At 34.4% G+C, this 13792-nt stretch overlaps 1 protein-coding gene and 1 pseudogene across 3 annotated transcripts in view; both read right to left on the bottom strand.

The window, feature by feature from the left end:
- Positions 1-13792, bottom strand: part of IFT80 (intraflagellar transport 80) — a 114376-nt gene that overhangs the window by 28431 nt on the left and 72153 nt on the right. For all 3 annotated transcript variants that reach the window (XM_044251697.1, XM_044251698.1, XM_044251699.1), the window contains exons 10-12: positions 9614-9732; positions 7259-7333; positions 4486-4649 (exon numbers count right to left, since the gene is read on the bottom strand). In XM_044251697.1, the coding sequence (XP_044107632.1) occupies positions 4486-4649; positions 7259-7333; positions 9614-9732 (358 nt within the window). The remainder of the gene's footprint in view (positions 1-4485; positions 4650-7258; positions 7334-9613; positions 9733-13792) is intronic.
- Positions 11354-11662, bottom strand: LOC122908654 (annotated as a pseudogene).

Here is a 13792-nt window from a genome sequence, read left to right on the forward strand (position 1 = left end):
AAATTCTACAAAACATTTAAAGGTTGTTAATACCTATTCTTCTCGAACAATTAAGAAAAAATAGAAGAGGAAGAAAAGATTCCAAATTGACTCTATTAGTTCAGCATTATCTTGATACCAAAAACAGACAAAGACACTACCAAAAAAAGAGTACAGGCCAATATCTCTGATGAACATAGATGCAAAATTCCTCAACAAAATATTGGCAAACTGAATCCAACAATACATTAAAAAAAATTATCCACCACAATCAAGTGGGATGTATTCCAGGGATGTCAGGGTGGCTCAATATTTGCAAATCAATCGATGGAAACCACATTAACAAGAGAGAGAATAAAAACTCTATGATCATTTCAATAGATGCAGAAAAAGCATTTGACAAACTACAACATCCATTCATAATAAGCTCTCAATGAAGTAAGTTTAGAAGGAAAATAACTCAACATAATAAAGGCCACATAGGAAAAAAACACTGGCTAACATTACTTATTTTAGAGAAAGAGTACGCTGAGTGTGGAGGGGGGCAGAGGGAGTGAGAGAGAATCTCAAGCAGACTTCGTGCTGAGCATGGAGCCTGAGGTAGGGCTCAATCGGACAACCCTGAGATCATGACCTGAGCTGAAATCAAGAGTCAGACCCTTAAGCAACGAGCCACAGGAGCCCCCAAACCAGAAACTTTTTTTTTTTTTAAATTTTCGGCATAACAGTATTCATTATTTTTTCACCACACCCAGTGCTCCATGCAATCCGTGCCCTCTATAATACCCACCACCTGGTACCCCGACCTCCAACCCACCTGTCAATTCAAACCCCTCAGATTGTTTTTTAGAGTCCATAGTCTCTCATGGTTCACCTCCCCTTCCAACATCCCCCAACTCCCTCCTCCTCTCTAATTCCTCATGTCCTCCATCCTATTTGTTATACTCCACAAATAAGTGAAACCATGTGATAATTGACTCTCTCTGCTTGATTTATTTCACTCAGCATAATCTCTTCCAGTCCCGTCCATGTTGCTACAAAAGTTGGGTATTCATCCTTTCTTTTTTTTTTTTTTCCCAATTTATTTATTTTCAGAAAAACAGTATTCATTATTTTTTCACCACACCCAGTGCTCCATGCAAGCTGTGCCCTCTATAATACCCACCACCTGGTACCCCAATGGAGGCATAATACTCCACAGTGTATATGGACCACATCTTCCTTATCCATTTGTCCGCTGAAGGGCATCTTGGTTCTTTCCAGAGTTTGGCGACCATGGCCATTGCTGCTATAAACATTGGGGTACAGATGGCCCTTCTTTTCACTACATCTGTATCTTTGGGATAAATACCCGGGAGTACAATGGCAGGGTCATAGGGAAGCTCTATTTCTAATTTCTTGAGGAATCTCCACACTGTTCTCCCATGAGGCTGCACCAACTTGCATTCCCACCAACAGTGGAAGAGGGTTCCCCTTTCTCCACATCCCCTCCAACACATGTTGTTTCCTGTCTTGTTAATTTTGGCCATTCTAACTGGTGTAAGGTGATTTCTCAATGTGGTTTTAATTTGAATCTCCCAGATGGCTAGGGATGATGAACATTTTTTCATGTGTCTGCTAGCCATTTGTATGTCTTCATTGGAGAAGTTCATATCTTCTGCCCATTTTTTGATATGCTTGTCTGTTTTGGGTGTGTTGAGTTTGAGGAGTTCATTATAGATCCTGGATATCAACCTTTTGTCTTGTTATTGTCATTTGCAAATATCTTCTCCCATTCCGGGGGTTGCCTCTTTGTTTTTAAGAGAAGCTTTTTTTAAAGATAAAAGCATTCCATCCTTTTGCTGATTGCACATATTATAAAGAGATGGAGGTATAGGGATAGATTTGTCTACTTCTTTCTATAACTAACTATAAGTGGCCATGAACTATGGGAGGCTTGGATCTGTATTTAGTGTTAATATGTAGCAAACACTGGTAGAAAGAACCAAAGAGCTGCCAGCCTGAAAGAGCTGCTTCTAAACATAAGAAACTGCTCTCTAACTTCTCTCCCCATACCCAGATATTTGTTCCAAATAGCCACCCACACTAATATCATAGCATATCTGTGCAAGTGTTTAAGGAGAAGGAAGCCAAAAGCACTAGTACCTCTATACTTAATTGGTCACCCAAAGTGGTAGAATAGAATACTGTACGCAGTGCAAGAATCCTACTTATAAAGGAGCTCCCAAATTAGGAAGGCACCATTGGTTTCATATGGAATGGTCCCCCCACTTGAAGGAACATTTCATAGGTTAATGATTCTATGTACTTCAATTTGTTTTCTACTGTTAGCATATACCTCTATTTAGCCATCAATGAATACTAGTTTCTTTTAAAAGGAACATATGAAAAATATGTTCCTGCTCATTTTATATCAGTTGACAACAATAATTTTATTCAGGTATTTTTGAGTTTCTGTTTACAGCAAAACAGAATTGCATGATCATCTTCAACAATCAAAATTAAAGTAAAACAGGTAATTTATTGGAAGATAAACCCTTCTTTCTGAAAATGTTGATAGTTCTTTCTAGCTCTAAAATTCTATGAATTATCAAAGAATTAACAAATAATGTTTCAGATGTGAATTAAATATAGAAAAATTCAGAATAAGGTATATTTAGTAGGAAACATACACTTTATTATATAGCCTTTATCTGAAATCTGTGGTGTTGAACAAGAGAAGTAAAGACAACTAACTCATGATGATCACTAGGATTTTTAAATTTAAGTTTACTGAAGACAAAACTCTGACTTCCAAATTATTATTATCAACAATTACTTAGCAATCTTAAATGCGTCTGCTAACCAGTTAGTATCTTATTTGATTCTCTTTTTTAGCCAGAAAGGAAGTCCTTCAGAAAACAAAGCAATCACCAAATGTCCTCTGTCAGAGAAGGTCTAAGGCATGAAGAGATAAAAGCTCTATTTAGGAGGATTATATTTCTACCAGCATGGGACATGATGTTACCTGAAAATACTGAAAATTAAACAGCGGGACAGTAGCTCCTGAATTAGGTCTTTCATAGCATGGACTAACAAAATTACCCTTCAGGTCAGTTCTTTTTTCTTTTAATAACACATCACAGTGACAAACAAATGTTTAGCAATATGAATCAATAGGGAAAAATAATTATTTAATATTTTTCCACTAAGATTTAGGGAAAACTCACTCTCTCTCTTATCTCATTGGCTCTACTTCCTCTCACCCATCTCTAAATATTGATGCGCTCAGGCTTTGGTCCTTTTCTCTGCCTATATTCATTTCCTAGGTGATTTCATTCAGTGCCATGGCAGCATCTGTACACCAGTGACTCTCAATTTATATTTCTAGTTCCCAACTCTCTCCTGAGACCTGGCTTTGTCTATCTTACTGTTTACTCTGCATTCCTGCTTGAATGTTCAAGAAGCATTTAAACTTACCGTGACCAAAATAGAACTCCGTATGTGGACTTCCTCTAACCTTCCTCCTTCCCCATCTTCTGTCTTATTCATCCAGGATAAAAATGTAGGATACTATGCTTTCCTCCTCTTTCTGTCTCTCTCATGCCAATATCCTTACCACGGCCAAATTTTTACATGATCTTTCTCTCTCTGTCCTCTCCTCCCACACTCTACCTTGACCTAGGACTTCTGGCAGTTCCTTTTACATGTCAGTTATTCCCATCTCAGAACCCTTGCACTTACTTGTCCTATAGTCATTCCCTGTCCTGTCCCACCTCCAGCATACTCTATTATACCCTCATCCTGCATTTTCTCCACAACACATATCATTAGCTGACAACCTATTACATATTTGTATGTTCATTTGTGTGTCTTATTCACTGTTGTATCCTCAGCTTCTAGGAAAATACTTGGTATGTGGCAAGTACTCGGTACTGAATGATGTTGCTGTGATATAGCAATGCCCCAATAAAATGGTGTCTCTGTATGATGGAATTCCAAAACACCTTACATACTTAAATCAATTTACAAATATGTAGTCTTTATTTTTATATGAAAATCTTAAATTATTCATAACTGTCTTCTAATTCAGTAATTTAAAATAAATTTTAAAATATTTCTAAAAATATAAGTATATATAAGTAAAATACACAGTACAATGAAGCACAGTATTTACTACGATACCTAATGAAGAAAAAGGGAACATTTTTTAAAAATTCACTAAATTTAAAAATTAACAAACATTTTTAGGACTCACAAATTTGAACTCAATCTCTCTAAGAACAGCTACTAAATATATAAGGATTTATTCCTTACCAATAAGCTTTGATGTCGTCACAATGTCTATCAATCAATTGGGTATAATATGACTCTAGTTCTTTAATTAATTCACACTTAGGACGAATTAGGAAGCTCATAATTCTTTCATATAAAGTTAACATATTAGTAGATGAGAAAATAAAAGCTAATTTGAGGAAATTTTACACTGTTAACAAATTTCATGGAAAATTATAAAAATGCACTTACTTTTTTCATCAGCTTTGTCTTTTATTGCAATGGTATCATTACTCAGAGACACAGTCTGTGCATTCAGAATATCTGTTCTCATTCCAGGAAATTTTGGAGAAGAAATGAAGCGGCCTTCATAAGAATATAAATAGATACCACCACCATCTACAAGAAGAAAATGTCTAAAAAAAAAGAATAAAAATACATTCTCAAATGGAAGCTTACTATATTTTCATTTTTATACTGGAGAAAAAGTTTATTCTTTGGAAAAATCTAATTTTTTTTCCTTTGAAAATTTATGGCATTGTAAAAAACAATTCAAACAATAAAGCAAAAGCAAAAGATCTCTAGCAATCCTCTCTCTACAGAGATAATTTAAGACAAAGTATAGATATATTATAATTTTATTTTATTAACTCATTCCTGATGGACATTTATTTCAAATTATTCATTATTTTAAAGTATGACTATAAACACAGTATTAAAGAATATTTATACACGTTTTAAAGAATGTATATACATATCTCTGTATATCTTACTTATTTCCTTAGTATAACTTCTAGAAATATAATAATTGGCTCAAAGGGCATATACTTATAAATTTTTATTATGTATTTTTAAATTGCCCTTTAAAAGGTTTTAATAATTTACACTCATATTAGTGCCATACTGAAGTGCCTGATTCCTCGATGCTGAACGCAGTATTACTTCTTAAAATCTTATGTTCAAAACTGTAAAACCCTTGATTCAGAACTATTTCTTGATTTAGGAATTGCTAAGTGTTCTTTCTTGCCTTGGAAATGAATACATACATTTTAATTAAATTAATACTTGAGTACTGGTATGTAGTTTAATTGAAGGGTTTGGCCCTTACACATTAATGTATGAAAACAATATTTGCTAATGTTGACAAAGTGACACATCATATTAGTATATATTTTTTGTTTCAATACTAAAAACTTTTTCTCTCCTGAACAAGACATTGTGTAAGCTTTTAACATTCTTGTGAGTAACACTGTGTTTCCAAGGGTAAACATTTCTAAATGTAGAAATAGGACAAACATTAGGCAGTAAGTAAATTATTCTTTAATTGCCTAATCAGTTATGCCATTAACATATGCCTTTACTAAGAGCATACTCAATACACTAATAAGTAATGTATAAATAAAATTTATTTGGCACTGTTCAAGTAAAAAGAATTTCAGAAATATGGTTTTTTAGATAGCTGACACCTTATCTTTTAAGTGGAAAAGATGTCTTTTTGTTTTAAAAATGTATGATATTACAAGAGAATATATTTCAATTTCACTAAACAGATGAGACAAAATTTGACACAATTTTTCAACTCTCAAGGTCATCAATGTGATGATTATCTTCTTCAGTAACTGTTTAACTGACAGCTTTGGTACTCATGAGAATCTCTTGGTGCATCAGAATAATTAAGCTATTCAGCGATACAGTTCTGTGCTTTTTGTTTTCCCCAGGCTGCCTTACCAGGCAGTCACTTTTCTTCTTATCCTTGTGCCAGCCTCTCACAGCCCACCAGCATTCCTCTTCTGGTTTGCTATTTATAAAAGCTGGGGGTTAGAAAACCTGGTAACAACACTATTAAGAGATTGCCTAGGTGTGAGTAAAGGAATGAGGAATAAAATATATGTTTTTAGTGCAAAGATTTCATGGGTAGCTATTTTAGGCAATTGCTGATTCTATTTTCAAACTTTATTTCTGGTTTTGTTGGGTTCTAGCTTCCTAAGACTGACCTTTGATTCAATCGGATATCACTGTACTCGATAGACTGATTGATGATAGTTTTCATGGAAAAGTGTGGGTTCTTGAGGAATAGCTATTCCCAATTTACTCCAGTTTGTTGGCCTGGAGTTTCATGGTCCTGCATACACCAAAGGTGTGGGTAAAGAATATTATTTTTCAAACTTCAGATCACATTCATGTAGTGATTCATAAAATCAATGTGTTTCAAATATTTAAAACCAAAAGTAAGACCTGAACACTATAAAAAATAAGGATCCTGAGGTCAAAACGACCTTATAGTAATTCCCCCATTTCTTTCATTCTTTATTTTTTTTAAAGATTTTATTTATTTATTTGAGAAAGAGAGAGAAGGGGACATAAGAGGGGGAAGGGACAGAAGGAGAGGGAAAAGCAGACTCCCCACTGAGTGCAGAGCTCAACTTGGGGCTTGGTCCCTGAGATCATGATGTAAGCTGAAGTCAGAAGTTTAACCAACTGAGCCACCCAGGCACCCCAACTCACCCGTTTCCCTCTCATTCTCTCACATCACTACTTTGATATTTACTTGTAATAAATTTAGCCTCATCATTCTTAATAAATTAATTTCTTTTATATTTCTCAATTTAAAATTTTAGTATAGTAAATGATGAGATATATAACCTATATATAACCTCCAAGAACGTTTTTTAAGAGTGTAGAGAGGGGTGCCTGGGTGGCTCGGTCAGTTAAACATCCGAATCTGGATCTCAGCTCAGATCTTGATCTAAGGCTCATGAGTTCAAGCTCCATACTGGGCTCTACACTTAAAAAAAAAAAAAAAAAAAAAAAAAAAAAAAAAAGGTAGAGAAATTCTGAGACCAACAAGTTTCAGAACCACTGACCTAATAGCTTATTCTCACTTTTTTCCTTTAAAATAAATAAAAGCAGATTGATCCCAAAGGACTAATATACCATTCTGTAAGTGCATGCTTTAAAGAGTACTTTACTGCAATCTGAAATATTTTAACCCCATATTCAAGAGTCAAACATGATAAACAAATACCTTTCTGCCTGCAGAATTAAACTAACAGTTCCTTCTTTAAGATCAAATATAAGTGGTGTATTCCAGTTCTTCGTACTAAAAGATAAATAAAAGGGATGTTTATTAACTTTTTAAAAAACCAAATACTCTTTAATAAATAGATAAGTATTCACTTTATAAAGTATTATCAGTTTCACCATAACTGTATATATTTCTATTATAGGACTAGGCACATTGTTCTGAAATCATTCATTTACATGGCTGTATCCCTGACTAGAAATCAAACTCCGGGTAAGTAATAAGTATTCAATAGTAAATGTTCAACAAAATGTTTATTCTAGAAATCACAATATGTGAATTGAGGAACCCTAAGTACATATTCTGTCATTTATTAGCTCTGTGATTTGGGCAAGTCATCTTACGTTTGCCTGATAAAGTAATATTAACTAATACATGAAAAGTAGAGTGACAAAAAAAATTAAATCATAACTGCCAAACTTTTCTTAAGTATTTTAAAAAGGAGTTTTTCTAATACAAGTAACACATGATACTAATCCTATGGATTCAAACATTACATCACTGCCACTAAAACTAGCAGAATGAACCCATCATTTGGGGTGGTTAAGAGCCCTACCTTTCTTCAAACAAACCCTCAATTGAAGAGATCTTCTCTATTTTTCCTCAACTCCATGAAAATGAATTATTCAAATGACTATATGCACTAAGTGATTGTGAAATCTCTTCACATTCTATAATCTCTCCCCTATATAGCAACTACTTAACTTGGTATCTTTCTTGACTTTCCCGAGTCTTATTGTTGCTCCTTCTCATTCATATGAGAAAAAATTTTCTTATATTAAATTATATTAGCTTAAGTTATATTATAACTTAAATTGAGCCACCTGTTTCTTTATCCCCTCTCTTCTCTGCTTCTTCCATTTAATTCTTGACTGCTGTCCTAAGTTGCAGATCTGATTAGTAGCAGATTTACATATAGTGAGTGAGAGTTTTTAATATATAGTTGTAGTAAGTATTGCTGTTAATCATATTGGATACCTTTGTGTTGTGTACTACTGGGCTTAGGAATCCAAGATACCACTATACTTTGTTTTTTGATTCATTTATTCATCCAAGAATTTTTTTTTATTAAGTACCTATACATGGTGAACACAGTACAGCGCTGGATACTGGGTGTACAGTTGTGAGTAAGACACATATAGTCCTTATCTTCAATTTTATCTTCAATGATTAAACTATAATCACATGATGTTATAAGCACAGAATGTAAAAAACAATCCTTAACTATTCACAACTCAGGAAGTTAACATAGTGGTGACTTGAGTTTCCTGGATAGTTGAGAAGTCAGCTGGGGGCATGCTTAGAGCCAGCTTCTACCAACTGGTATATTTTCAGGAATTCTGCAAGCCAACTGTTTAACAGAGCTATTATTTAAAATTAAATTATATAAACTTGTAATTAAGCAAATTATATTCAAAACAAAGATAAGTGCTCCAAACCTATTACTTCCAGATGATCTTACTACATTTTACTATTATCTATGCACTTGAGATTATTTACATCTGTTGTATCTATACGGTGGCAATTCTATATAATGGCTCGCTACTGTGCATCTCTTTTCAATTCTGCTTTCAGTGACATCATACTGGTAACCTGAAATCAGCCTTGGTAGAAGTATTTACATTACAGAAACAGGCAAACTGAAAAATCAGGTTTGTTTGTTTCCAGAAAGCTAGTTCAACATTCATCAGCACATACGGAGTTACATTTTGAAAAATACCAAATATATTTGTTTTAAGCACAAGTTTCTTGGGTGTACTGAAATTATTCCCTGCTTTCTAAAAAGCAGATTGAATATATTTTCCTTGATCATCTCTGGGCAACTCTGTATCTTCAGTATGAACATCCATGATTACCCTAGGCTAGAATACTAAGCCTGAATACCTCCTTGTGTCTCTATTGAACATCTTTTAGCCTGTTGTCAGGCTGCTAGCTGTTCCCTCTCTTCCAGTGGCTAGGTGGGTCCTTTTCCCAATACTTATCAGCTGTTCCTCCGAACTTTGAAATCAAGTTATACTAAATTCCTTAGGACTGTGAGTAAAGAAAGAGTAAACACTCTCAGAGAAAGTATTTTCTATTATAAAAATGATTATTAATCTCTGATGCACAACTTTATTAGATTTATTTTCATTGGTTATAGCTCATTTTAAAATCACTTCTTGATTGGGAGTAAGTTAGGATAAGCGAGGTTTTAAGAAAATTAAATTTAGAACCAAACCACGTTGATAGGAAAGGCTGAAAATAAATTTCCTCATCACAGACAAAACTCTGAATTTTTAAGAAATGCATGATGCTTACGAGAACACATAACATTGAAGGGACGTTGAAACAACTAAGTGTGCGTAGTTCAAAGATGCTTTAATGACTCTATCACGGAATTCCAGTAAATCCACTGCATCATTAAGAACATTGCGAACCTAAACAAGGAAAAATGAAATACCAACAAACAACATTAAAATACATCAGCATTTTAATTAGGTAAGTTAGCAAGATTTTGAAGCATAAAATTCAATGCACTCTAGATTACCTAACCATATAAGAGTTCAGTAGGAACTAGCCATAAGACAACATACTTGGTTTATATAAAAGTCAACTAACAAAAGAAAGACATTAAAAAAACTTCTTAGAAATGTAGATTTCTAACCTGAAAGCCAATCTGAATGTCAATGTAGCAATGGAGAAATAAGGTGAAAAATGCTGTAACACTGAGATATAGTAAATAATATATATGGCATATAGGAGTTGGAAAGAGACTATATGATTCCTATCCAAACAGTAAGAATGTCTCTTTTTAGGGCTAGGTCTTACTTTAAAATTTAAGTTCTTGTAAAAAGCGATATAATAATTTTAAAAAATCAAAATGGAGTGGTAGGTATTAGTAAAGCTGCACAGCTGCACAGTGAAGAAGTCAAGCTGCACAGAGGGGCACAAGTATTTCCATATGTTAAAACATAGACAGACATAATATATAAGGAAGCTAAGTACCAACAAACAAATAAAAATTTTACTTATGATAGTCAAACCATTATAAAAGTAACAGAATAAAGTTCGCAAGGATTTTAACCCTTGGCAGTATCTGCTTACAACCCTGAAGTTGATAAACTATCTGCAACAAATTAAGAAAAACATCGAGCAAGCTAAATTTATCTAATCTCTTGTCAATACCAGAATGGGTCGGACATTGTAGTAAAAGGTGGAAGAAGAGAAAAAGAGATTAATTGTACCTAGAAGTTAGATTTTTTAAAAATTTCCCTCAATATGTTATCATCTTTCTAAATAAAATGTGACAACTATAGAAAGGGTATGGAAAAAAGTTAAAAAGATAAAGCCAAACTTCTTTTAAGTACTTCTTCAAAGCACTTATACCTATAAGGTATATTATATTTTTATTATCTGCTCTTCAACTCCCATCCCCATAAAACTACCACCATGATAGATAGCAAAATTACATATACATATATTCCTTGACCAGCAATCTTACTTCTAGAATTCTATTGCAAAGAAAAATAAGCAAAATCATGAAATAACACACACATGAAATGCTGTAACTATCTATAGCTCTATTGGTAATAGCAAAAGACTGGAAACAGCCCAAATGTCTATCAGTAAGGGATAGCCTGAATAAACTATGGCATACTCGCAAAGTGGAATACTACACAACTCCAAAAAGAAAGAAGATCTATAGAGTGATCTCCAGGATATAGTGTAAGGTGAAAAATGCAAGATGCAAAACAATGTGTACAGTATAAAACCTTTCATCTAATGAAGGGAAGGATATGAAGATATATGGATTTGTTTTTTTTTTTCTTAAATGAATACTTTAAATCAGTACATAAACAATTAGGTAAGCTTATGGAGAAGCTGACCAAGATACCTACACTGGGAGATGTAAGTATCTAAATTTCCAATATTTTATTTTTTTACACACTATTTATTCAAGTTGTTTATTGTATAAATTTTCATGTGCCACATTAGAAGTCCTTTATTGTAAAGACCATTCTTTTGTCTGATTACAAACAGCAGCCATACTGTTAGTGATTATTCTGGACCTCCATGTTGGATAAATTCAATTTCTTCTTGAGATACAAGCTTCTTTCTGTATTTCTGAGGTAATATTTTCATTATTTCTGCAGTGTCTGGTGGACCCTGATGCATGCAAATCTGGTGATTTACTCCCTTTAGAATGCTGTGAAATTGAAGAAGAGTGAGATGATAGTCCTGTTGATCTGAAACTTCTGATACACTGGGTTTACGACTGTCTCTTCTGTCAGAGTACCATATTAATGGAGTATTTAGCTTGACTACTGGAATGACCCTGCCAGCAGATGCCTTCTTGCTGTCCATCATCACCTTGCAATAGGGCAGCTTCTGGGGTACTTTCTAGGCACAGAAATAATAAGAGCTCTGAGGAGTTGGGGATGGGCCCTACCTGTGATATATGGATTTGTTTATGTTACAGAAACAAAGCAAGAAACCCAAAACACTACTCATAACATATTAATTGATATTGCTATTTTAAACTGTATTTTGGGATATAGTTTAATATACATATGTGTGTGTATATATAGATAGATAGATAGATAGTAAGATAGGCCAAAGATGGGACCATTTGAGCATTAAATAATGGTTCTCTAAAATATTAAAATCTGCAAGTTTATAATGACAACATCATCATCAACAACAACATTCATGGGGAAATCAACTCATTATTTGAAAATTGGTAAATACAGAAAATAACTTCATAACTATTTCACCTCAGAGTAACCAAATAGTTGAAAAGGCAGTGTCTCACGGAAGAACTTTAGCTAATAAATGTGTTAGGAATGGTAGAATTACAAGATTACCATTTTGCAAATCCCAGTGAAATATGGTTCTAGACAAGTATTATCAATGGCTGCTAAAAATATTAAAGTAAAAGCCTAAAGAGCTCTTCGGACTTTTTTTAATGATTGATGAATCAAGACTTACAATACCTGAACATATTAACCATAGCATCACTAAAAGAGAGCTAAGCTGACATATGTTGTCTCTTGATGTGATGCAAGAGGAAGTCCACAGCATTGATTACGAAGTGTTCTTTATCCTTATCAAGGCTCTAAATCTAATAACCAGTTTACAGGAAATACAGGGGTCAGATGAACACGTTAAGTGGAATCACACCATAGGAAAGCAAACGGGAAAAAGTGAAGAATTCAGCAGAACAAACCACGTGGCTTCTTAAGCAAATAAGAAAGAGAAGAAATTGTTTCAGATTTAAAAAGACTGAAGACACAAATCAACTAAATGCAAAGTGAGACTTTGTTTCCTGACATTAACAAATCAACCATATAAGTATGTATTCAGAAAATAACTGGAGAAGTGGGACCTGTTATCATAGAAAGATATATTGAGTAAACAACTAGAGAAATGTGAAATGCTACTATGGTTATGATAAAATAAACAGTTTAATCTTTTGGACACTTTTAAAAAGTCTTACTACAAAACAGCAATGTTGGACTATATTAAAGAAAAAGACACTGATACGTTTGCTTCACTCTTCAGTGAGTAGGGGAAATGACTGCAAAAGGGGGAGTACTCTGATCATAGGTGCTTCAAAGGATTGGTGTTGTTCAGGGAAGAAGAAATTATTGTGGCCTGAAATCAGCAATGAAGGATAAAGAAGACATCCACTCAATCTCTAGACTCAGTAATACCTGGCATAAAGGGGAAAAACACTTCTACTTGAGAAGTCTGTAGAAGAACCATTGCTCTCAGGAATCAGCCAATTTTGACTTGAAACAAAAATGTGAAGAGGGCTTTCGATAAAAAAGCTGAGTTGTGTCTGCAAAGCCATGGATGTATACTGCAGGTTGCATACTGCACAACCCCAGGGCTAAGAGAATGGGTCCCCTAGAACCAAGCAGGCCATGACTGCAGGAGGCATCTCTGCAAGTCTCTCTTTAAATCCAAGGCTTTTTGAGGTCTTTCATGAAGGGGAGAAGACAACTACCTTGCAGATCCCCATGCTCTGATTTTAAAGAGACCTAAATCAGGCCTAAATCAGGTTGAAGTACTTTTAGTTCCATTAGCTAGCAGAGCCACTCTCCTCCCTGCCTTCCCCACTCTGCTTCTGGACCAGGAGTCCAGCAGGTCAGAGACTTCACTCCACACTCTCCATTTTTGTTCCATTTCTGTTGCACAGAGATGTTTGTTTACCTTGTTTTTGAATCCAGAAAAGTCTTTTTATTTTTATTTTATTTTTTAAGATTTTATTTATTTATTTGCCAGAGAGAGAGAGCGAGCGAGCGAGCACAAGCAGGGGGAAAGGCAGGCAGAGGTAGAGGGAGAAGCAGGCTCCCCACCAAGCAAGGAGCCCAATGTGGGACTCGATCCCAGGGCCCTAGGATCATGACCTGAGTCAAAAGTAGAGGCTTAACTGACTGAGCCACCCAGCTGTCCTGAGATAAGTCTTTTTAAAAATACATGTATTTCATATAT

This window comes from Neovison vison, chromosome 6 (assembly GCF_020171115.1).
Source record: "Neovison vison isolate M4711 chromosome 6, ASM_NN_V1, whole genome shotgun sequence".
NCBI lineage: Eukaryota > Metazoa > Chordata > Mammalia > Carnivora > Mustelidae > Neogale > Neogale vison.